The sequence below is a fragment of the Haliotis rufescens genome, unplaced genomic scaffold (genome assembly GCF_023055435.1).
Source record: "Haliotis rufescens isolate VD_foot unplaced genomic scaffold, xgHalRufe1.0.p SCAF_4, whole genome shotgun sequence".
NCBI lineage: Eukaryota > Metazoa > Mollusca > Gastropoda > Lepetellida > Haliotidae > Haliotis > Haliotis rufescens.
The window spans coordinates 62733581-62761525 of NW_025964112.1; the positions used below are offsets into that span (position 1 = coordinate 62733581).

General features: G+C 39.4%; 2 protein-coding genes across 2 annotated transcripts in view; one reads left to right on the forward strand and one right to left on the reverse strand.

Annotated features, from left to right (window-relative positions):
* The first annotated feature begins 48 nt into the window (after positions 1-48).
* Positions 49-25446, forward strand: LOC124112185 (protein lifeguard 1-like). The gene is made up of 11 exons (XM_046472179.2): positions 49-147; positions 4286-4377; positions 7288-7366; positions 8644-8697; positions 9893-9983; positions 11830-11867; positions 12668-12713; positions 12983-13024; positions 14148-14237; positions 14951-14998; positions 19191-25446. Exons 2-11 carry the CDS (start codon positions 4293-4295, stop codon positions 19341-19343), a joined length of 726 nt encoding a protein of 241 aa, XP_046328135.1. The 5' UTR covers positions 49-147; positions 4286-4292; the 3' UTR covers positions 19344-25446.
* LOC124112187 (metallophosphoesterase domain-containing protein 1-like) overlaps positions 24762-27945 on the reverse strand; it is a 9227-nt gene continuing 6043 nt past the window's right edge. Inside the window, exon 6 of the mRNA XM_048382393.1 lies at positions 24762-27938. Coding sequence (XP_048238350.1) covers positions 27772-27938 — 167 coding nt within the window. The 3' untranslated portion in view covers positions 24762-27771. The remainder of the gene's footprint in view (positions 27939-27945) is intronic.

Below are 27945 nucleotides of genomic sequence, written 5' to 3' on the forward strand. Positions count from 1 at the left end.
ATTTTTTAACTTAGTGGCCAACATGTGTTATGAGTTGCACTGCTCAAACCGATGATGATGAAAACATAACTTCCGGTTGTGGATACGGGAAAATTCTACTTTGCTTGTTGTCTGCTAGCAAGCTGTCAAGTACATCATAAACTAACTGTAGGTTGAATTTTCACTTTTTCCGTAAGACAGAATTATTTTCCTTCGATAGCATGTTTTTGTATTGATAGTTGTCATATTTTCAAGCAGACGTTGCTGAGCCTTAAGCGCAAAAGAGAGCCCAAGCTGCACGCTCTGAAGAAAAACAGGGCGAAAAACATACCCCACAAGACCATATTAATCATGTAACTGGAGAAATTATGTAACATCTGTTATTTGACATGAAATTTTCATCACGATTTACTTATGATTGTCATTGTTACTTTTGACAATATGACAGAAACACTCGAATCGAACTGACAATTCATTTGCTATTTTCGTTTTCAGCGTAATAAGTGTATCACTTATTCAAAGACACGTGTGACCTAGTCATTTCGCATTTTGATAACGTGGGGTAACAAGAATCCATATGAGTTTGTATCAGTGTGTGTCATGTATTAAAAAGTACAACTGCAAATGTGATTGTTTTGAATACATGTCAAACCTCATTAATTTGGATCTTTTGACGTTATTTTATGCTATTATATAGCTTTATTCATGTTGAGTGTAATGACAAACAAATCGGTCCCATTGATAAACATTACATTGACAACTGATTGCTAATATTCACCATATGTTGCACTGATTTGGGATAGATGTTGGGTGTATAATGCATTTCTAAGGGTCTTAGGACGTTTGACTGTTATCCCTTTCAGCTGTAGTATGCATCATATATCCCCTCGTAACTTGTTTTCAAGCCCCTAAACAATACGTTACCATGCGCTTAGTAATGTAATCAAAGTAGACGCATCTAAGATCACTGAAGACATTAAAATGTTCACCACTTGTCGCTGAAGTTATTTTACGAATTAAGCTACACGAGGTAAGATATTAAAAAAGTAATGAAAACATGCCTCAAACATTACTTTTTCAGTAATGCACATTTTAATCAAACTTGATCTGATGACAGTTTTGCATCAGAACAATCATATGCACTGGTGATGTATTGGCTGCTGTAGGTAAACTTCCTGTCTGTAATGTCATGTGACTGATCATGTTGTGCATTTATTTTTAACTTGACTGTCATGGAGGGGCTCGAAATCAGGTAACAATAACAAGTTGGCGACTGCTTGACTTGTCATGCTTGGCGAGGCATTCTCACGATTAAATTGACAAGATGTGGTCATTTACTATCCAAATTGTAAATAAAAATAAATGTGCTCAAAGGTAAGACTTATTTTTCGTGCTTTGCGATTGTTATTAGACACATAATGAGAAATACTTCTTAGGGGCTCGAAAACACAATATGCAAGGATATGTGAGCGGTCTGCACCTTAAATTAAACATACCATAATTCTTCTAATGCGCACTGTCCTGAAATAAGAGGGAGCACCTTTAGAATTCAGTTCCCCAACTTTCTGTGTGGCGGATGATTCTATGGCTGTAGAAGTGCAATGAATAACAAGTGTTACTCTCTCTGTCATGTCTTGAAACCATAAGCTGGTATTATAAGGTTGCCTTGCTGTTGATTGACCTAAGTCCTCACTGATGAACTCAGTGTTAATTTTCCTAGTCATACCAAAAATGTTTTGGAAATTCATCAGCTTTGTCGATTTGTGTGTTACTATTGTATTGCACATGGATAAATTTTGTTCAGCACATAAACACATCCTGCTTTCTTGATATTTTCATGTGAACATGGTGAAGATTAAAAGGACTAAAACTGAAATTAAAAACTAATGAAATTTTAAAAATACATTGACAAGTGTATTTATTTTACTTTTTTCAACACTTGGCTCCCTTCACTGTGAACCCACGAGAAAGGGGCACAACCCCCACTGACCCCTACAGTTCGTCCTACATGGCTCTAATTCTACCTTTTCATCTTGCAATTAATTGATAGCTTGCGAAAGGAAAAAGGATTAACACAATGTTCGGGAGAGTAGATAAAAATTGTGTTTGGACCAACCAAGTATAATCAATAAGCAGAGAACTTAAGTAATCAACATACCCAGAAGTGAGACAGTGAGTAAAGTTTTAAAACAAAAAGGCATTTTTGCACATCCTCACAAATCAAGTTTATTATTTCTTATGAAATTGAGCTTTTGTACCTTGGGAACTCATTGGCATTATTTTGGTTCAAAACTAGCCTGAACAGTTATGATTCAGAAAATGATAGGGGTCATGGGTGGCCAAATCATCTCAGGCCCTGCAATTCGCTGAACAGAGTTGCGTCCCATGGGCACGCCAGAAACCAATGATTGTTGGTTTGAATCCCAGTTCGCCCCTATTATATTTCTAGGTTTGTCAGCACCATACCCATGCGGGGGGCACGGGTATCCCAGTCGTCTAAGGCGCCGCGATTCGCTGTGCAGAGTTGCGTCCCTTTGGCACGCCAGAAACCTATGATTGTGGGTTCAAATCCCAGTTCGCCCCAATTAAGTTTCTAGGTTTGTCAGCACCATACCCGTGTTCGTGGGTTTCACCGAAGTGGTAAACGTCTAAGAATATAACTGGAATACTGTTAAAAGCGACATTAAACACAACTCACTCACTCACCATACCCGTGCTCATGGGTTTCACCAAAGTGGTAAGCGTCATGCTTAGGGCATGATGGATGCATGTTGCATGGTAAAGAATTAAATTGTACCACTTGTGAAGGTTGCTGTTATGTCCTATGTTTGAATTCATAACTGTTATCTTTACATTGTATCTATGTCTGTGTGGGGGCTAAGGCACCACCATTCCCTGTGCAGAGTTGTGTCCCTTGGGCTTGTCAGATACCTATGTTCTGTGTTCGAATCCGGGTTCGGCCTGATAATGTTTCAACAGTCTGTGCCAAAAACCTTTCAGATTACTAGCCCAAACTTGGCTCTTGTCATCAATGACAGTAGCATTTGGTGTTTTTATATATGCTATTATTACCTGAGTTTACAAGACCAAACAGAATTTTACTATACTCAGGCTTCGGACTGATGGCTAAGGTTACATACTTGTTTCTAGGTTTGTCAGCACCATACTAGTGTTAATAGGTTTCTCTGAACTGCATCATTTCGAGGCTCTCCTCCCACTTTAAGTTGACATGCTGTGATATGACTGGAATAGTGTTCAACATGTTCAAAGCAAAGTTAAACTCAGCTCACTCACTCACTCAAGTCTATTTACCTCACTGAACATGCTGATGTAAATAAAAACAAGCCTTATATGTTTTGGCATGGTGCAATGTACCCCAAAATGGGACATTTTTTTCTTGGAAACTTCTATGGATACAAGGATGACATCTTGCTTGTATTATCACCAAGGGATAGCATGATCAAGGGATAAATATGTTAATCAAGTTTAAAAATCACAGTGGCAAATATAACTTTTACAGGGTTATGCCCCTTGTTTGGTCCTCCACAGGACTCATTGAGGTCAAGTATATCTTGGAACATATATACATCTTGAATGCATCATCTGTGATGATTATTCAGAACTAGATACAGAGTAGTGGGGAATATCCTTCTGATATACATTTTTTCTCCTTCCATTGTTCAGGTGTTTTGAGGATATAAATCTGTTGGACAAGTTATTAATTTGGTCTGTCTTAAGAAGGATAAAAAAGATTCCATATCAACCTCAAGTTTGAAGCACAACTTCACTGTGTTAAAAGTCAAACGCACAGCATATTTTAATTTAGACCACTGGGACAATGAAAATAGTAGCATCAGTTAGTCTTTCAAACTTATTATCATGATCATAGACACTTTGTCACTTTATTTGCATCAACATGCTTTTAAGGGAAATTCCTCATGCATTTTGGGGAGCCAAGGTTTACCCCACAGTGCATCCGGAGTAGTGGTATATTGAGGAGCGTTATGTCGAGGAATCACTGTAGGTGCCATTGCTATTGTTACGAGGTGATTTCCAAATTGAAATTCAATCAGTTGTTCAGAGCTAAATAGTGAAATCAGTAAATAACCACACAAGAGCATTTAACAAATTTTATTAAAACACCTTTTAGGTTTACAATCACAAAAGGCATTACAATAGGTCAAATAAACTCAAAGAAACTTTATGCCGTGACGGACTATTTACTTTTCTTCGAGCTACATCATTGTACACAGCGATGGCTGTGTAGTTATTTCCTCAGTCAACAAGGACAGTTTTGGTGTTTCAGAATCACGATGTATGATCCTGAAGCTGACCCCGTTGTGGACGACAATGGTTTCCAGGAATACAACAGCTTCAGTGAGAAGAGTATCCGGCTTGGTTAGTATATTGAAATTGAGGAGTTGTCGTTCTGTTGATTTCCCTGCTTCCTTCATTGCTCTTATGGGTACATCTGTAATGTATTGTATAACTATGATATATCCTTATGTTCATGATGGACAACGATAGCGCCTACGCATTACGATATCTCACACATGACATAATGCATAATCTGCTTATAAACGGCTTGTATAAATCTCCAAACAAAGATGTACTTTTTCAATTCATTTGTCTTGTGGACGTCTTGTGTGTTTGAAAAAGTGAAATGTATACACCGAGGCCATTATACAGCCTTAGAAAGTCAGTTTTTTAAGACTGTTGTAAACTATATTTTACTTGTCCTCAGAGTTTGTAGTTTGTCCTGCTTGAACAAAACAAAAATGTTTATCAGATTTTATTTTCTGTCAGTTTTATTCAGTTCCAATTTGTAGCAAAACTGAGGACTACCATCACTGGATGTTGACTTGACCTCAGCACAATTTAGTAGTCTCGAGCTAGTGGACTAGCATGAATTTTGAAGGCTATTATATGTGTGGAGACAAATACTGAATATCTGTTGCACTTGATGACATGTAAATGGAATAGTCTTCAGAATCATGACACATACACAGTCATTAATAACTACAAGTTTTTGTTAAAGTTTGTTGCCATTTTTATACTACTTTGTAAGATAAACACATGTCCTAGAAAATGTGGGATATTTGACGATGATCATGATGACAGAAAGAATATAACCTACTCAGTGATACACTATAGAACATATACATATAGAATGGCCATGTATGTGAATATCCTCACACTGACTGTTTGCTATTTGTCTCCTGTGGGGTCAGCAAGAACACTGTTTATTATGTTTATTTCATAATGTTATGTTTATGATAGGATAGTGTATGAAGAAGTTAAGTGCAGTTAAAAGTATGACGTGCGTGATGTGAGCAGTAAGAGGATCTAAACAAATTTTACCACATTTACAAATTACCATCCATCCTATGAAGATCTGGGGTAAAACAGGTCTTCAGGAACCCATGCATATCGAAAGAGGCAACAAACGGGATTGGGTGGTCAGGCTCGCTGACTTGGTTGATGCATGTCATCGTATCCCAATTGCATGGATCGATGCTCATGATATCAATCACTGTATTGTCTGGTCCAGACTCGATTATTTACAGACCGCCGTCATATATCTGGAATATTGCTGAGTACTGAGTTAAACAACAAACAAACAACAAATTACAGTACTGATGTATTCTCTTCATATTGATGATAGTAAGTTTATATTTAACTTTCCATCAACAACATTTCAGCCGTCTTATTCATTCTTTAAACTAAAGCATGCACAGTAGGACAGTAAGGTGAATAACACTCATTAAATATCCCCACTTGAATCAAACGAGATAGGTAAAAGAAAAGAAACTATTTAGACAGCTTTATGATGGTGATCATATAATGTGTATGGTACATAGATAGCATATATTGCAAAACTGATTGCTGTTAATGTGGTTACAAAAAGAAGAGATATGGTGACACATCCCTTCTTTGACATTTGTGTAATGTCGATCAATGATATTCACAGGCAACAGCTTCTACATTGAGATGTAAAAGTCCACACAGCTGTTGCGGCACTTGTCCGATGTGCTTGCAGTAATTAGTCGCAAACATCGACATCATGATTATCTGTGCAACAGGCTGTTAATCGACTCAGTACCCACCATACCAACCAGTTGAGCATTGCTCAATATGTTTTTTGATATGTGAATATTTAAAGCTAGATTGACTATATTTCGTTTCCATATTACAAATATTATTAATGTATGCAGGTATATTCCAAACAGTATGTGGAGTAGGGATTTCATGATTCACCAGCATGACCAATGTGTTGACGCACAATAAATTGCACCTAGTGCTACAGTTCATGATGTATTGATGATGTTATTATAGATCAGTTTTTAAGAACTAATAGTTGCTATGTTTTGGAAATCACCTTGACTTCTAACTACTCAGCATGCTCAGTGGAACAGTGTTCTGCAATAATTTTGGCTTCATACGGCTGAGGCATTTATATTGATAAACACTGCTTTGATAAACACTGGCTTTTAATCCAATAAAACTGGCAATTAGTCACCCATCTGTCAGAAAAACACATGAGCTTTCTCTTCAATTTGCCTCTAATAATAACATGACCAAAGCCACTTATTCTGTGCAGCGCTTGGGTTGTCGGTTTCCCTGTGCGGAGCTCTATTGGTTTAGTTTGAGAATCGGGCATGAAGTAAAGGTGTGAAATTAAAAATTATTTCATGCATGATTTTAAAACACCCATAGCTGTCAATGTACTAGTCCTTTAAGGCTCTACATGAAACAAAAATGTTAAACCTGACTGCATAGTACTGTGAGAACTACTTAAATAAAGTGAAGGCTGACGGCCTAGAATTTTGGTTGGAGTAGAAAGACCTGAGGGGGATAGGTAGAAATGTGAGACAGATGGCTGATTAACCCGAGATGTTGCTTTTCGGCCTATCCAACCAAGGTATGTTCATGGGCAATTATTAAATTGACAATGGGGGCACTTATTAAAACCATACACATCAAGGTAAATTTGTTTTAATAGATCGAGTGAACAAACTTAATTCAAACTTTTCCTTAGTAGTCACTAGACAATAACGTACCCCTTCTAAGCTGCTGTTACAGTTAAATAACGTGTAATATGTACACAAGGAATGGACTGTCATGTAAATGTTTGGTCTCAGTACCTTTTGTAGCAGGGGGCACTTGTAAGGATTACTTACAGATTGGTCTAGAAGTTTGTCAGGGAGTGCTTATTGGAGAAGGGCAATTACAGTATTATATTTCAATACAGTGTATCACCATGACCAGTGGATGTGATGATGAAATCTAAAACATTCTAATTTGCAGGATTTATCCGCAAGGTCTATGGCATTCTCACCTGTCAGATCGCAGTCACCATTGCCATTATGTCACTGTTCCTCTATGTGTAAGTATTGCACTTCCTGAAGTGCTGTTTCTCCATGTGTCTCTATAGTGCACAAATATATAAACTATACATGCCATCTGTGTCTTGACACGGGGGTTCCAAGGTGAAATAGGCCCTTTTACCTTGAATTACTTCCCTGATGTAAACTATAGAAACAATTTTGTATGACTGAGGAATTCATGGTAGTTCTCTTTTATGTGACATTCTGACTTAGTAAGTATACTGCCATGCAGTGAGTTATCTCAGCTTGCCGGGGATTCCCCAAATATTAGGTACAGTACATACCTTGTAAAGATTAAACAGCAGTAGTCTCATCTGTAGGCTTATCTTTGAAACTATGCCATCAATCTGAACACCTCCTCTGAAACTTCTCAAATCACAAATCCGGATGATTGCAAGCACCTCCTGTACTGTGGGTACTAATGTCTGTTCTGTTTTATTGACCACCTCTGTGGTGTAATGGATAGGGAGTGGCGGGTGGGTAGCCTTGTGGTTAAAGCGTTGGCTTGTCACGACGAAGGCCCGGGTTCGATTCCCGACTTGGGTACATTGTGTGAAGTCCATTTCTGGTGTCCCCCAGCATGATATTGCTGGAATATTGCTAAAAGCGGTGTAAAACCATACTCACTCACCCACACATGGATAGAGAATCTGTAATGAGAGCAGAAGTCCATGGTTAGATCCCGTGGCATTAAAGGGATAAAACAAGAACTGGTGAGCTCAGATTCAATCTCAGATCTTCAGATCTTCAGATCTCGGTGGGCTAGCATTATAAAACCGGCGTCAGATTGGACAAGTTCAACAGCCAAACATACACCATCTACACATGCATGCACATCACTCAAAATCTTGAACACAACATTAATCCACATTTCACATGACCCCTAGGTCTAGTCTGGAAAATATGAGCGACTGATTGGGAGATGAGGGGGCTAGTATCAGATCTAGCCGGTGTCAGGCAGGCAACATGATGCCGGTACTGAGGCTCCAGATCATCAAATGACCAGTCATACTTCTTAGTTGTCTTTAGAAAGGACGTAAGGGAGAGCAGGGCAATAGCGTATTTGTTGTCAGTAGAGCAACTTACATAACAACAGTGGTGGAGGTCAAGGTGAACTGTTGAAGTCAACCACAGCGACCAGTGAAGTAAGTTTGTAATGGCGAGCTGACTGTAACTGGCAGCTACACCCAGACACCCACCCTCCCCACATACCATTACACAATGTCTTTGAATATTGATTAACTAAATGTCAATGAATAGTTTTGTTTCTTTACAGTCATGAGGTTCGTGAATACTCAAGGAACAATCCATGGATGTGGTTCCTGGCACTGTAAGTGATGCAAGATATATTGGTTCTAGTTGGAGACAAATTTGGTGTAATTTATTGTCACAAATAATTGTCCCAACATGTACATTATGTTGTCGACATAGTTTGCACAGCAATATGCAAGGGCAGTTAACTAATGACCCTAAAATTGTAATGTGTCATATCATCACATATCTTTCCTCAAAAAGGACCGCCTCTGTGGTCTATTGTTAGAGCGTCCCCTGGAGAGCGGAAGGTCCGGAGTTCGATCCCCGTCCGCGTCATACCAAAAGACGTTAAAAGATGGTACTTGTTGTTACCCTGTCTGGCGCTTGGCATTAAGGGGCTAAAACAAGGACTGGTCGCCTCGGAGTCAGTATACTGTGTCTGAGTGGGGTATTCATGTTAAACTGCGGCATGGTATCTCAGTGAGCTAGCACTATAAATCGGCATCAGTCCGGTCTAGTACAAGCAGCCACACACACACACACACACGTGCATGCACGTCGCTATATAAGTGCAATAATCTGGGACGCGACGTTAAACCCCATTTCACCTCACCTCACCTCTTTCCTCAAACTGACACTGATGGAGTTGTGTTGTCAATCATTCTGCCCTTCCTGAGGACAAGTTGGAGAACAGCTACCCTGTGAGGATCTGGGTTAGAATAGGTCTTCAGCAACCCATGCTTGTCGTAAGAGGCGACTAATGGGATCGGATGGTCAGGATTGCTGACTTGGTTGATGCATGTCATCATATCCAAATTGTGTGGATCGATACTCATGATGTCAGTCACTGGATTGTCTGTTCAAAACTGGATTATTAACTGACTGTGTCCTTAAACATGTTAAACAACAAACAATCACTGTCAGTCACAGTTCAGCTGTCAGGATCTGAGTTTGAATCCCAACTTTGGACACATGATATCAACCTCTGGTTTGCATGTCCCATGCCTGAATATTTAGCAGGATAATAGCTGAAATATTGTTGAGTTTGAATCCCACCTTGATTAGGATCCGTGGTCTGTCAGCACCATGTGTGTGCCCACCGTTCTCCACAGTAACTTATTGAAGCTGACACACTGGGATATTACCGAAATACTTCAAAGCTCTGTTGACCCCAACTCCCTAACTACAGGTTTGCAAGAAAATGTATTGAACCCTGCACATAAGCTGTAGGATTCTTGTGTTAGCTCTCAGTGTGTTTTGGTGTCTTGCAGGGCCATCACCTTCATTGCAATCATCGTCCTGGCTTGCTGTCCGAACGTCCGGCGACAGAGTCCCACCAACATGATTCTGCTTGCAGTGTTTGTAAGTTGTGGGGTACATTCTGCTTGGAATTTAGGTACCTTTGAGTTAGATTCGGGCTAACTGGCAGTCCTAAATTACTGAGAGAAATAGAAGTAAACATGGTTGTAAGCAATGAAGATTTACGGTATTCGTAGATTTTCGTCCTTCTCAGCACACATATAGAGTAATGCTGTCACTTTTATGAAAAGGTATCATCAATAACATTAATACCAGCACTTCCTCTCTGCATCTGAAGAAATTTTCACCTCAATGGACTAGTTTCCTGTTTGATGCATGGAACCTCTAGAAGAATATCACTTGACATACTGACAGAGCCTGTCAGTGAATTCAGGTCAAGAAAGCTGTATGGAAAGTGTATGTAATAACTTTATTAAACATGTTAAAGGCTGGATAGGAATATGTATACCATAGGGATGGGTATTGGAGGTTGAAAGGATTTCACAATATTTTGCGATGAACAAGGCAGTATTGTGATACGTATCACAATATATTGTATGATTCTAAATTTTGAATTCAAAAGCAATCTGACACATTAAGGTATGAATTGAAGTTTATTAATGGAACAGAACAAGATGCTGGTACAACATAATGTTGACTCAGTCAATAAATACGTAGCCATCTTCAGGCCCCAGATGCACACTCCGGGGCAGTGAAGGCATCTGGCCTGTACATAACATTAAACACATGATAAAAATAGCTGTTTAAAATCACCCGATATATCGAGCATGAAAAAATGATACTGTGATATGTATCGTGGAAAGTATGAACGTCAATTTACCGATATACCGATAATAACGCACACCCTTGTATACCATTTCCTGATTAAACATTCAGCTCAACTCCGCTTAGTGGATTCAAAGATGGATTTCAGGATGCAATCCCTCAATGACACAGAGTATTTTATTATGTTCCTGCCTGTTTTCCAAGTAATAATTTCATCCACTGGTAGCTGAATCATTCCTTTAGATACTCCATATTTAGATTGAAAATTATTTTTGGAGAACTTATGATCCCAGAAAATCCAACCCAGATTTGAAGTTATGATTATCCTTTAAGCACCATTCTTGTGCTTATGGGTTTCACAAAATGGTTATCGTCTTAAAACCTGCATCATTTTAGGCTTTCATTCCACATTTTGAAGGCACACTGTGAAGTAGCTGAAAACTGTTTATAGCAGTGTTAAGCTCACTCACTCACTCACTCACTCTCTCACTCACTCACTCACTCACTCACTCACTCACTCACTCACTCACTCACTCACTCACTCACTCACTCACACTCACTCACACTCACTCACTCACTCACTCACTCACTCACTCACTCACTCACTGAATTGAATGAGAGCTACACCAGGAACATATCTTGTGCATAACACACAATGTGACGTCAGTACTGATGAAAACTTCCACTTTTCCTCGGCTGAAACATTTGGTGGTCATCACCAAGACAAACAGTTTTCTTGACTGGCGAAACAGGAACTTTTACTATCTCTACATCAGCTAGTGATGATATTTCAGATTCCTTTCTCAATGAATAATTACAGATCACTTGGTGGTAGCTTAAAAATAACAAATGTTGACACTGCAAATTTAGTAAACATGTTTATAGTTACAATGGTTTGTAATTGTTTGAACCTTTTCCTCATCACGCCGAAGGCCTGGGTTCGATTCCCCACATGGTACAATGTTTGAAGCCCAATACTGGTGTTTCTTCCCCCCTATTCGTATAGCTGTAATATTGCTAAAAGATGCATAAAATCATACTCACTCATAACAAATCATCTCTTTGCACCATTGAAAACATTCATGGATATATGAGTATGAATGAGTCCTTGATATATTTGCAGACTATTTGTGAAGGATTCCTGCTTGGGACCGTTGCAAGGTGAGCCAGTTATTATTGTTGTGTTGTAGCACTGTGCTAGATACTCCCATCAACCTGACTTCACATTGCCTTCATGCATGGCTTTATCTGTTTATACTTGTGAATCACTGTTAATTTCTAGATCAGTGATTATCCTGTTTCCATAGTAACACAAGTAGGAATGCACAACATTGTATAATCTTTTGGTATTGAATGAATAAATACATGTAGTCAAATTGTAGTTTATTGTGGCTTTCAGATGGGGGAGTTGTTTCATGATTTTCTGACCTGTGATTCCCCATAGAAACTAAGGGTGTCTCAGGAATTTTTCTTTACTGTTTTGATTTAGGGACCCAATAAATCTTGATAATTTCCTTGGCTTTCATGTTAAGTTTTGATCCTTGCCATGGATTCCAAAACCCAACGTTGTTAAGCTTATAAGAGAATCCCAGCACTGATCGCCATGACATGAATGATTTTAACTGACCCCATTCCTTAAACCCTGCGCATTGCCATTTACCTGACACAGTGTTTACAAATTAATAACAGTAGCAGTAACTGTCAACTATGAGTAGTGATGTATCCCCAGTCATGCCAGATTCTGCTGGTGGTGGAACGCACATATTCATGCACACACACGTCACCTTGCTGTATCCTTTCACCCCTAGTTTAGAATCCAAGATATTTGTTTGCACTAATTTGTAAATATCTCAGACTTTGGTACCCTGGACTCTCCTCCCTCATTAAGCTGACGTTCTGTGAAATATTTCAAAAGTACTTTCCATATGTGACTGCCACACAATCGTGTTGATGTATTGCAGCCACTATGACCAGGATGCTGTCCTCATGGCTGTTGGTGTCACTGCTGTAAGTAGATCAGCTACATCACACTGTAAACTGTCTCATGAGACCTGTCTCATATGTAGGAAATCACCTGAGATTGATCATGTTTAGGTAATGGCAGTTCTAGCCTGTTTAGGATCAGGGAAAAAATATTCACACAGGATTATCATCATCATTATTTCAACATATCATCATATCGGCGGCGACGTCATTATTAGTTACCTTTCAGTACATTGAGTAACTCTTCAGTACATGTTCAGATGTTTTCTGATAATTTGTTGTTTTTCTTGCAGATTGTGACTGTGTCCCTGACCATATTTGCTTTCCAGACGAAGGTTAGTACTGTGTTACATATGGAATTATCTTTCATTTGAAATACATGTGTCTTCTGATTGCCTGGGATGAGTCTCGTGAAGATCCGGGGTAGAATAGGTCTTCAGCAACCCATGCATGCTGTAAAAAGCGACTATGCTTGTCGTAAAAGGCGACTATGCTTGTCATAAGAGCCAACTAGCAGGATCAGGATTGGGTGGTCAGGCTCGCTGACTGGGTTGATGCGTGTCATCGTATCCCAATTGCGTGGATCGATACTCATGTCAATCACTGGATTGTCTGGTCCAGACTGGATTATTTACAGACCGCCATCATATAGCTGGAATATTGCTGAGTGCGGCGTTAAACAACAAACAAACAAATGCCTGTGATGAGCACTAGTTATCACAAGCTCCATTAGACATAATAAAGCTGTTGTCTTCATCTTACAACACTATTGTATGATGCCTTGATTAGGGTTGCGACCGGGTACAAAAACTGAACTCGAGTACCCGGCGGACAATACCCGAACCGGACTCGAGTACCCATAGTTCAATGTTTTCCCACTTGTTTGTAATGCTTTTGTGAATAAAAGGTCATCAAACATCTATTGATCTATTCTAAGGTATTATGTTTTTTATTAAATGCCTGCATGGCTTACCTAAAACCACAAGTGACGCAGAATATCAAAGTAAATGTTCTTGTGTTTAAAACTTAGATGCTTTTTCATGGAACTCGTCGAACTACCTGCGTAGCTGATATATATGCCACAGAGACGGCATTTGGTCTTTTTCTTTGTGTCATCAAGGTCAAAATACGCCCAAACATTTGAACGTTTGTCCGCTTTGTCGTCCATTTTGAAGTGACTTACGAGTTATCTCCCCTGAACGGGTACTCTAGTCCTGAAAATTGGACTCGAGTCCTAGGCTACCCAACCCGTTATCGGGTACTCGAGTACCCGTCGCAACCCTAGCCTTGATTGTTGTTGTTGATATGTCAAAAGATTAAGAAATCTGAAGTGACAATTTGCAAACCCAAATTATTTGCCGGAGAAAATCAAAATATCACAACTTTAACTGCACTGCAAATGTTTAATCAGTGTCACTCTGAGCTTCCAAAGATTGAAGTCTTTCTTGTGTTTTTCAGTGGGACTTCACCATGATGGGTGGCATGCTGTTTGTCTTCCTCATCGTGCTGCTCTGCTTCGGTCTTCTGTGTGCAATCATCCGAAGCAAGGTATGCCAGAGACGATCATAAGTAACTGGATGCAGTTGCTTACTGTGTTCATATGAGCAGAGGGGGCAGTGGTGGCCAAGTCGTTGCAAGTCACTTCATGTAGAGTTGTGTCCCTTGGTCCAACCAGAAACCTATGATTGTGGGTTCAAATCCACTGTTTACAACATTTATTTTTGTAGGTTTGTCAGCACCATACCTGTACTTGTAGGTTTCGACAAAGTGGTAAACATCTAAGACTTGCATCACTTGGGTCTTTCCTCCCACGTCAAACTGACACACTGTGATATAACTGGAAAGCTGTTAAAAGCAATAGTAAACCAAACTCATTAATTCATTCATAGAAACAGAGGAAAATGATAAAATTTGTCCGCTGTTTTTATGATTTGAAAAACCTCAACGTCAGAAAGGGTTGATACACTTTTAATAAAACAAGCGAACAACGTTAACTTAAAGCAATGTCAATATGTAATATCTGTTTAAGTGACACCTGGGTACTTTAATTCATATTTTGCATTTAATCTAAAATAGGGATGTTACTGATGCAGATGTTGGTGTGAACCTGAACAATTTGCACCTTCAATCTCATCATTCCTCTGATTTATTGCCATTATGATTATAAATCTAATGTCTACCACACTTCATGATCTGAAAATAAAAGCCAAATATCCTTTGTGAATGTGTCTGTATAAAGACGTTCACCTGCTATGTTCCAGTATGTCACCCTGGTGTATGCCTGCCTCGGAGCCCTGCTGTTCTGTGCTGTAAGTAGTCTAGTGTCCTCACTGTTGTACCAGGGTACGTAGGCCCAGTCATCTGACACACCACCATTCACTGTGCACTCGTCCCCAATATTTGATACTTGTCAAGAGAGCTGACTAAATGGACTGTAATATTTACGGGCCATCCTGATATACTGTAGCTGGAATGTTGCTGACATCAGTGTGACACTGTATTCCCTCTCAATAAAATTAGGATTTGTTGGATTCAGTGTGTGACCTGGCTGGTTACAACTAACCAAACAACACTGATCCATGTTCATACTATCAATCACTGTTTTGTCAGGCCAAGATTATATGATATAAGTTACTATGACTACTCCCCATGTATTACTATTCCAGAACCTTACTGCCCATGTATTACTATACCAGAACCTTACTGCCCATGTATTACTATTCCAGAACCTTACTGCCCATGTATTACTATATCAGTACCTTATTCCACATGTATTACTATACCAGAACCTTACTGCCCATGTATTACTATTCCAGAACCTTACTGCCCATGTATTACTATTCCAATACCTTAATGCCCATGTATTGCTATTCCAGTAACTTACTGCCCATGTATTACTATTCCAGAACCTTACTGCCCAAGTATCACTATCCCAGTACCTTAATGCCCATGTATTACTATTCCAGAACCTTACTGCCCATGTACTACTATTCCACTACCTTACTGCCCGTGTATTACTATTCCAGAACCTTACTGCCCATGTATTACTATTCCAGTACCTTAATGCCCATGTATTACTATTCCAGTACCTTACTCCCCATGTATTACTATTCCAGAACCTTACTGCCCATGTATTACTATTCCAGAACCTTACTGCCCATGTATTACTATTCCAGAACCTTACTTCCCATGTATTTCTATTCCAGAACCTTACTGCCAATGTATTACTATTCCAGAACCTCACTGCCCATGTATTACTATTCCAGAACCTTACTGCCCATGTATTACTATACCAGAACCTTACTGCCCATGTATTGCTATACCAGAACCTTACTGCCCATGTATTACTATTCCAGTGCCCATGTATTACTATTCCAGAACCTCACTGCCCATGTATTACTATTCCAGAACCTTACTGCCCATGTATTACTATACCAGAACCTTACTCCCCATGTATTGCTATACCAGAACCTTACTGCCCATGTATAACTATTCCAGTGCCCATGTATTACTATTCCAGAACCTTACTGCCCATGTATTACTATTCCAGTACCTTACTCCACATGTATTTCTATACCAGAACCTTACTGCCCATGTATTACTATTCCAGAACCTTACTGCCAATGTATTACTATTCCAGAACCTCACTGCCCATGTATTACTATTCCAGAACCTTACTGCCCATGTATTACTATACCAGAACCTTACTCCCCATGTATTGCTATACCAGAACTTTACTGCCCACGAATTACTATTCCAGAACCTTACTGCCCATGTATTACTATTCCAGTACTTGACTCCCCATGTATTACTATTCCAGAACCTTACTGCCCATGTATTACTATTCCAGAACCTTACTGCCCATGTATTACTATTCAGAACCTTACTGCCCATGTATTACTATTCCAGAACCTTACCATGCTTACTGCCCATGTATTATTATTTCAGAACCTTACTGCCCATGTATTAATATTCCAGAACCTTACTGCCCATGTATTACTATACCAGAACCTTACTACTATTCCACTACCTTACTGCCCATGTATTACTATTCCAGTACCTTACTCCACATGTATTTCTATACCAGAACCTTACTGCCCATGTATTACTATTCCAGAACCTTACTGCCCATGTATTACTATTCCAGTACCTTAATGCCCATGTATTACTATTCCAGTAACTTACTGCCCATGTATTACTATTCCAGAACCTTACTGCCAAACTATCACTATCCCAGTACCTTAATGCCCATGTATTACTATTCCAGAACCTTACTGCCCATGTATTACTATTCCAGTACCTTACTGCCCATGAATTACTATTCCAGAACCTTACTGCCCATGTATTACTATTCCAGAACCTTACTACCCATGTATTACTATTCCAGAACCTTACTGCCCATGTATTACTATTCAGAACCTTACTGCCCATGTATTACTATTCCAGAACCTTACCATGCTTACTGCCCATGTATTATTATTTCAGAACCTTACTGCCCATGTATTAATATTCCAGAACCTTACTGCCCATGTATTACTATTCCAGAACCTTACCATGCTTACTGCCCATGTATTATTATTTCAGAACCTTACTGCCCATGTATTACTATTCCAGTACTTGACTCCCCATGTATTACTATTCCAGAACCTTACTGCCCATGTATTACTATTCCAGAACCTAACTGCCCATGTATTACTATTCCAGAACCTTACTGCCCATGTATTACTATTCCAGAACCTTACTGCCCATGTATTACTATTCCAGAACCTTACTGCCAATGTATTACTATTCCAGAACCTTACTGCCCATGTATAACTATTCCAGAACCTTACTGCCCATGTATTACTATACCAGAACCTTACTCCCCATGTATTGCTATACCAGAACCTTACTGCCCATGTATTACTATTCCAGTACTTGACTCCCCATGTATTACTATTCCAGAACCTTACTGCCCATGTTTTACTATTCCAGAACCTTACCATGCTTACTGCCCATGTATTATTATTTCAGAACCTTACTGCCCATGTATTAATATTCCAGTACCTTACTGCCCATGTATTACTATTCCAGAACCTTACTGTCCATGTATTACTATTGAAGAACCTTACCATGCTTACTGCCCATGTATTATTATTTCAGAACCTTACTGCCCATGTATTACTATTCCAGTACTTGACTCCCCATGTATTACTATTCCAGAACCTTACTGTCCATGTATTACTATTCCAGAACCTTACCATGCTTACTGCCCATGTATTATTATTTCAGAACCTTACTGCCCATGTATTACTATTCCAGTACCTTACTGCCCATGTACTACTATCCCAGTACCTTACTGCCCATGTATTACTATTCCAGAACCTTACTGCCCATGTATTACTATACCAGAACCTTACTGCCCATGTATTACTATTCCAGTACATTACTGCCCATGTATTACTATTCCAGAACCTTACTGCCCATGTATTACTATTCCAGAACCTTACTGCCCATGTATTACTATTCCAGAACCTTACTGCCCATGTATTACTATTCCAGAACCTTACTGCCCATGTATTACTATTCCAGAACCTTACTCCCCATGTATTACTATTCCAGAACCTTACTGCCCATGTATTACTATTCCATTACCTTACTGCCCATGTATTACTATTCCAGAACCTTACTGCCCATGTATTACTATTCCACTACCTTATTCCCCATGTATTACTATACCAGAACCTTACTGCCCATGTATTACTATTCCAGTACCTTACTCCCCATGTATTACTATACCAGAACCTTACTGCCCATCTATTACTATTCCAGAACCTTACTGCCCATGTATTACTATACCAGAACCTTACTGCCAATGTATTACTATTCCATTACCTTACTGCCCATGTATTACTATTCCAGTACCTTACTGCCCATGTATTACTATACCAGAACCTTACTGCCCATGTATTACTATTCCAGAACCTTACTGCCCATGTATTACTATTCCAGTACCTTACTGCCCATGTATTACTATTCCAGAACCTTACTGCCCATGTATTACTATTCCAGAACCTTACTGCCCATGTATTACTATACCAGAACCTTACTGCCCATGTATTACTATTCCAGTACCTTACTGCCCATGTATTACTATTCCATTACCTTACTCCCCATGTATTACTATTCCAGTACCTTACTGCCCATCTATTACTATTCCAGAACCTTACTGCCCATGTATTACTATTCCAGAACCTTACTCCCCATGTATTACTATTCCAGTACCTTACTGCCCATGTATTACTATTCCAGTACCTTACTCCACATGTATTACTATACCAGAACCTTACTGCCCATGTATTACTATTCCAGAACCTTACTGCCCATGTATTACTATTCCAGTACCTTACTGCCCATGTATTACTATTCCATTACCTTACTCCACATGTATGACTATTCCAGAACCTTACTGCCCATGTACTACTATTCCAGAACCTTACTCCCCATGTATTACTATTCCAGTACCTGGTGTTCGACACTCAGCTGATGCTAGGGGGGAAACACAAGTATTCTCTGTCACCAGAGGAGTACATCTTCGCCTCGCTCAACCTCTACCTGGACATCGTCAACATGTTCCTCTACATCCTCGCCATCATCGGCATAGCCAGAGACTGATAGCAACAACTTCAGCATGAACGCAGGTTGGACGACATTGGCATTTTCTATGGCAACCTAACCATGCCATGTTCTGTAGATGGAAAATGCGTTATCTCTGTAGATTGCTTCAGATTAACTTCAGTGCATGCACTATCTATCAAAATATGTTTGCTTGATAATCATGTTATCTTGGTTGCAGTTGTTTACAAAGATTTTTATTTTATCAGTTTTTTTCTTTTTATTGCAATCACATGAAAATAGCACAAAAGTGGTAATTATTTGTTTATCAAGATATTTTCTGTGAAAGTACCGTGGCAAGGTTTAAGATTATGGACTCTTCTGGGATCATTATACGCATGTTTATAATTGTTTTCTTTGATTTATTGTTTACAATTTTGTTTGCTATACATTGAAATTTGTTATTATAATGATCTTCTAGAAACTAGTCCCTACTGATGTTACAAAGGAGATGGAGAGTATTTATCGGATATATGTATCTTTCTCCTGTCATTGGCAAGGAATACATCTGATCAAGTCAGATTGTTTTAGCATGCACACTGGCTGTTGAAATTGGTTGGTTTGGTTGCACCCTACATATGGCCTCAGAGGTAGGAGGTCTGCAACAGTGAACTGTGACTGGTACACTACTATTATGAAACAAATCATCCATTTCCTCTAATGTACAGGAATAGAGCACTTGTGGTGGTACTGCAGTCCCTCTTTACCCTGGCTCACCAGCATGACTGGTCAGTAGCTAGTAACTTGTGTTTATGAACAGGTTGAATGCAGGTCACTAGCCCTACTATCTGGTGGATCTCACAGACACCTGAGTTCAGATTCTCTCTTCAGTGTGTAGGGAGGACATTGTGCATGACTTATGTGATGCAGTAAGTCATGTGGTACAAGGGGATGTTGTCTTTGGTGTACCAGCTGAGGACATATATCACATTTCATCACATTCAGTTCACCTCCTTTTCAAACAATAACATACACATTATTTCTGTTCTCGTATTCATGATAATGATAAAGTCCATATTTGATGTAAAGTCCATATTTGATGTAAAAGTCCATATTTGATGTAAGGTCCATATTTGATGTAAAGTCATGCATCAGCACTTCTGTGGTATGGGTGGCCCAGTCACCTGGGACGCCTCAATCTGCTGTGCAGAGTTGAATCTCTTCTATATGCCAGAAACCTATGATTGTGGGTTCGAATCCTGGTTCGACCCGATTATTTTTCTAGCTATGTCCTCACCAGACCAAAGCTCGTGGGTTTCTCCAAAGTGGTAAACATCTAAGACCTGCCTTATTTCAAGCTTTCCTCCAACTTAATTGCCCATGATCTGTCATTCTTATTAGAATCAACCTGACAGGCATGGCGACATATGAAATACTGTCAAAAGCAAGATTAAACCCTCAATCAAGTGTTAGATGATAGATACAAAATTGGAATTTTATCATTGTTTCTGCATTTAATATGCATCTCTGTATGCTGCCATGTACATACATGGGTTATATCATGATATGTTGTTATGCTGATACATGTTGACTGACGTATCATGACATTCAAATCCATATCATGTTACTGTGTACATACCCTATCTACTCAGCTCACTGCAGCCATTTTGACTGGAAACTGACATCAACAGTACACAGTAGTTAGGACTCCCGTCCGCAGAGAAGATCTGTGACCTTATGCCACCTTGAATGTTGATGTAGATGTATACTTATAAACAATTAAGGATCACCGATTCTTTCTTGTTAAAATATTTAATGTGTCATGACCTGATAGATTAACTATAGAAATATGAAAGTATGGTGTGATCCTGAACTTGTTTTGTGTTTTGAGTAGTACATGTCATAGCCTGTAGTCCCCAATGTGTTGTAACTTGCACACTATGTGTCAAGTATTTGAAAGGCATTAAGAAGTGGTACACATGAGGAAGAGAATTTATGGATGTCAACTTCTTTATTAGGAGGAACACAACGTTTCGGAGTATATACTTACTCCTTCATCATTCACCTGATGAAAGGTGAGGTGAAATGGGGTTTAACGTCGCGTCCAAGATTATTGAACTTATATAGCAATGTGCATGCACGTGTATGTATGTGTGTGGCTGCTTGTACTAGTCCGGACTGATGCCGATTTATAGTGCTAGCTCACTGAGATACCATGCCACAGTGTAACATGAATACCCCACTCAGACACAGTATACTGACTCCGAGCCGACCAGTCCTTGTTTTAGTGTCGAGCGCCTTAATGCCGAGCGCCAGACAGGGTAACAACAAGTACCATCTTTTAACGTCTTATGGCATGACGCGGTCAGGGATCGAACCCCGGGCCTTCTGCTCTCCGGGGAGGACGTTCTACCATTAGTCCACGGAGGCGGTCCCTGATGAAAGAGTAAGTATATACTCCAAAACGAGTTGACATCTATAAATTCTCTGCCTTACACTATGTGTCATCGATTGAACATGTGAGAGAACATGTTGAGTGCTTCAGGTGCATGTTTATATATCAGGTAACACAAGCAGGGAGGACAACAGGTTACACGCCAGGACATCCTCTTAACACCCTGGTAAGCTGAAACAGTTTCAGCCATTGTCATCCCTGCGCGGAAGATAACTCGTACGCTTGTACTTGATAAGACAGATCTAAAAACAAAGGACAAACAAGATAGTTGTCAGAATGAATGAACAGCCTTTCATTAACTTATATGATAGCATACCTACTGTTTGTGAACTGCGGGGGGGGTGTGAGTTAGAATTAGTCCCAGCAACCTAAGCTGATCGTAAGAGATCACATGGTCTGGTACGGTGACTTGGTTCATAGTGTTACCTCATACCCTGATCATGTTGATTGTTGCTCACAATATCGACCACTGCATTACTGTTGGGTCTTTTCCCAACACATTTGGTTTGAGGGAGTTGATTGGGATCATTTTATATTTCCATGGGGTCATGAGAACCTCCCATGTATTGCAGTATATATCTTTAATAATGATTATCATACATAAAACTTTATCACTTTTAATTTAATTTAATTTTATTAAATTTATATGATCATTGTCCTTTAATTAGTAATCAACATGTTTAAATATCATTGTGATTTACAAATATTTTTCATCATGAATAGTGCTGTATGGGAATACACCAACAAGGTATTCCATAAACAGGTTGTTCCGTTGCACTGCTGCATTCCATGGCTTGCTCCAATATGTGTTATCATGAAAGCGGGGATGGGGGGAGAGGGTAGGGAGGCCTAAGGTGCCGCAATTTGCTGTGCAGAGTCACATCTTTTGGGCACACCAAGAACCTATGATTGTGGGTTGGAATCCCAGTTCGACCAGATTCCAGATTTGTTTCTGTGTTTGTCAGCACCTTACCCATGCTCTTTGGTTGTAAAGTTGTAATCATATCAGACCTGCATCACTGCGAGCTTTCCTCCCACATGAAGCTGACATGCCATGATATAACTGGAATTCTGTTCAAAGTGGTGATAAACCCAACTCAGTCTCTCACTTACATGAACTAGGCCAATCACTGCAAAGGCTCATATCCACACCCACCATACCGAGTGGTAATCTGGCCTGGGAATATCAGGGCATGGACACTGAAACCTAATTGATCCAGACTTGTCAAGATATCGTATGAATGATTATTTTTAGGAATGTCTAGCTTGGATTCATTAATTTGGAAATTGGAAAATCTGGACAACTTAACTGAGAGCGGCATGGTCTGGATTGACAAGGTTTCAGTATGTATGGCCTATGTGTTTGAGGTGTATAGACGGGAGGGAGGATACTATTGGCTATTTCTTTCTTGGATGACGTGCTCGTAATTTTTGAAGTTGTTTCATGTTGTGAGTGTCAAGATGTGGGAAGTTTTTGTAAGTTTGTAGAACTGTTATCCATGACCGGTATTATGTCAGCATGTGTTTGTTACATGTGGTTTGAGTCTGATTCCCATGAGTTCGCTGGCATGATATGGCTGCAATGCTGCTTACCCCGGTATTCAGAGAAAAGCTTAGCTCAATCACACCTTCACAGCCATTGAAACAGTGGAATCATGTAGATATGTTCCGTAACTGTGCTTTTGTGTCATTTTGCTTGGTGAAAAACACTATCAATCTTGGCTTTAGGGTTGATCATGAATATCAAAGTGTTTGTCAGCCATGTTGACCAGATTGTCAAATATCATGTTCATCATGTTCATGCATGGGGCAATGGTTTTCTTTCACAGTTTGTTAAGGTCACAGCAAATTGTTTATTTGTTTGTTTTCTGTCACTTGAGCCCCTTCTCCAGCCACCTCCTCTAACATAGGGGCTTTGTTTTCAACAAACGGAGCAATTTTTTGTTGCCTTAACATCTTTTGTTTATTTTGAATGGTGCAATTATATCTGATACTCGTATAATTATTGTAATATACATCACTGTCATAGCGTATATGTGACATATTGGAATGTAGAAATCATTGGGTAACTGTAGTTGTATATATGCTGTAGTTCTTGCCTTTTGAATTTAGTGTAAGCTTATCCTCTTAACAGATAAGTTCTGGACTAATGTCTTCACATATTAGTGTAAAAGAATCCTCATGGCTATGTTCAAATTGTTTGATTTGGGTTAATGTGCTCCAGTTCCAAGATCTGTCAGGGACGGCTGGCCCAGTAGATCAGGTGCAGCAATACTCTGCAGAATTCCATCCCTTAGCAGAGCCAGGATCAAATGGCTCTGGGTTCAGATCCCAATTTGTATCCTCTATGATCCTTGGTCTGTCGTACTTGTGTTTGTTGGCTTCACTTTGAGTCAATGGTTTACCCCACATCAACTGACACATTGTGACATTACTGAATAGTGTTAAATACAACACCAGGCCCCAAAATGGTTCATGTTTGTTTCTTGTCTTGGATTGAGTTTATGGGATTTCTACATCTGGGCCCTGGTTCACAAAGTGATTGTAACATTACGACTGTCTCAAGTTAATACTTTAACACTGGCTTAAGACAGTCATAGAGATACTACCACTTTGTGAAACTGAGCCCAGGAATAGAAGTGAAACATGTTCAGAGTTACCTCCCCTGCATTTAATATGTTCAGAGTTACCGCCCCTGCATTTAATATGTTCAGACTTACCTCCCCTGCATTTAATCACATTCAGACTTACCTACCCTGCATTGAAACATGTTGACAGGGTGAAAAAGTGTCTGTGCTGACAAGTGGAGTTCAAGACCTTTTTGGGGCCTTTGATGTAAAAAATATCATAATAGTGATTTCTGTGACACCAGACACCTACCAGGTTAGATCTTCAATGATGGGTGTTGTCTACATTGATGTCTGTCACATGTGTAATATCACGCTCTTGTTAATTGCAGACATGGGTTAATTCAGTATTCATTTGTTGATTATATCCTTTCGTGTATCAGTATTTTCTCTACATTTAGACCTGGTGAAATGACATTGAGATTGAGATCTGTGGATGAACAATTTATTTCAAACTAGTATTAAGAGGGCAGTAGGGACAAAAATCACTTAGGTACTCAAGCAAGTTGAGTTGTAAACCGCTAGTCCTCCTTGAAAGGAGGACCACTCAGCGACACTCGTGGAAACTAAGGAAGTAAAGTTAAAACATGAAGTTTTGTGATATGAAGATAACAACAGTGAAATAGTTGTTGTAAATAGTACTAACACTACTTAAACAAATGTGTGTGAATCTCTTAAGGGAGTTGCCAAAGGTTAAGATTGTATGACAAGACTTTCTGTTGAGAACACACAAGTGACTTGTGAGTCTGCCCACACGAGTACTCAAGTAATTATTCCCTACTTGTTTCCTCAAAAAGAAAATAGCAAGTGCTGCTAGTCAGTCCACCAAGTATTTGTGCCTGTTAGTAATTTATGTATGTAAACAGATTAAGATCTGATGTTCAATAATAAATGAGAACCATCCACCCTGAAGCTGATTTCAGGAACTTTGTCAACCTTTTTGTTTCTACTTCAATGATGTGAGAGTACCGGTATACATATTCTAACTGTTGTTACTGTGGATGATGATGTGTTTATTGTGTGAATGTATACACTTGTTATGAAACTTCTATATGCGTCAATAAATTCTATGTATATCAGAGATTGAAGTTTGTTATTTATAGCCAGAATGAAGTTTGACAGATACAGATCCACTAGACAAAACTTGGTAAACATTCCCAGATCAATGGCAGAGAACTGACTGAATTGCCTCATTTTGGACCAATGTACAAGGGAGGAGGAGGACCTCACCGAGGGTTCAGACAGAACATACACTGCTGATTTAGACAGTAGTTCAGTTAAACCACAGCATGGCAGCTTGATGTGGAAGGAACGTCTGAAGTGAAGCAGGTCTCAGATGTTTACCACTTTGGTGAATCCAACAAGCATGGGTATGGTGCTGACAAACCTAGAAACATACTCCGGGAGAACAGGGATTTGAACCCATGATCATAGGTTTCTGGCACACCTAAGGGACACATCTCAGTGCCCACTGGGACACATACCACATGTACTTCATTTTAACAATTCAATGCTCCTCTGTAAAAAACCTCAACTTTATTGAGTCATTCATTAAAGACAAACATACTTCATAATAAAATAGCCCATTGTAATGAGTCGATCTCTTGGCACATCAACAAGCATCAATGTCATGTTATGCATGAGAATTCATAATGGAGAATAGAACATGAGAATATCAAATGGTTCTCCAAAAAACACCAACTTTGAAATAATAACTTGGCATACATTTTATGTTTCAAAATATAAATTTAGCTTTAGTGCTCTTGTTGTGAATTGTGAGTTTTCTGCTGGCCCGAGGTACATTATGAAACCTTGCAATAAACTGCTACACAAACACGACAGCTGTGCATGAAGAGTTGTTCTTGGAAAGACATACACATGATGGTGCATGTAACACTGGAAAAGGCCCAAGGTGACGCAGGCCATTGATGTTTACCACTTTGGTGAAACCCCCCAGCACAGGTATGATGCTGACAAACCAATGACATAACAAGATCTAACATATCAGTAGCAGATCCTGGCAGCAAAGGGACACAACTCTGCACAGCACCACCGTTGTGAAAGTCATAGACACATGTATAGTGCTGACAAAGCCTGGGTCATAACGAGATTCTAACACCACTAGCAGATCCTGACTGCAAAGGGACACAACTCTGAACAGCAAAATGTGGCATCTTAGACTTCCAGGCAGGGCATATGTATCACAAATGAACATGGTGCATGCAAGAAAGATCTTTTCTCGTGGTATGGTTTGGTGTCGTTCACAGGTTATAGAAGACTTACATGTGAATAACACAACTGGTCTTCAGTGTGAAAGTAAACCCCTTTTTACAACTCTTATATTCCACCACAGGTATAAACCTCATATCAGCTTCCTATTGGTTGTAATCATTTGTACCGATGTAACAAGTAGGGCTGGGATGGATAACTCGGGTACCTGGGTAGTAAATTTGGACTCGTCCCAGCCCTAGTACCAGGGCCGGGGTTGTAATACTACCAAAATACACAGTACAAGAAGTAATGATGTAATATGTACCAGGATACACAAAGATGAACACTTATATTACACATCAAAATGAGGTATTTTGTTTGATGATGACCTACAAGGAATACAAATATACATTCCATAAACCTGATCACCAGTTAGTTCATTTGACACAAAGAATGTCAGATGTGAAACCAATGAAAGTTATAAATTGTGTCAAAATTGAGATGAAACTTCATACAAGACATGACAAATTTATATTTACACATCACCTGAAACATACATATAGTTTTTCTTAAAACAAGCAGTTTTTGAATATGTAACAGTTCACATTAAAACAAGAGTCATCAAGGAATGACAACCACTTTCTCCCCCCTCCCCCGATGTGGTGCAATTTGTAATAGAGTTTGGCCACTTATACCCTACTTGGCTCATTGCCAGTGGATACCTTCAGTTCAGTGAAGTAACAAATACAGCTGTTCAGGATTTTCAAAAATTCCAAATCATCAAAAGGCACTAGTTCACCACTAGACTGATCTGTATAGCAAGTTTGAGCAAGAATTATTCAACGCTTCTGCTCTGGAACCGAAAACTGGATGGAGGACAGACAGACGAACATGCTGATTGCATGAGATTTTCAAAACTGGGTGACAAAAAACACCACAGAAACTCGAAACAAAAATTGAACAAAAGATTCACTGACGTTGCATAAAAAGCTCAAGTGTTAGGCAATGGCTGATAAAATATCAATGAATACAAGTTATTGCCACTGATAGTGGTATACAGATATTTGTAAACCCGTTCTTGTTTGATCACATTTGCCCTCAACCACACAATTTGATTGCCGTACATGCCTTTTTGTGAGTAAAGGGAGGTAAGTGGAATGTAAGAGTGACATATGACCATAAGCAGTTGTTAACCTCATGTTCTATGTGAGGTAGGTGTGAACACTGCAGACAGCTCCTCCTTTGAGTGCCCCTCGGGAACAGGGACGTCGATGACAATGGCAGGGTTGGTGGGTCGGTAACGTAACGTACACATGGAGGCGTTGATGAAGGTTGTTATCCCATCGGTAGTCAGTCCATAACCTGAAGA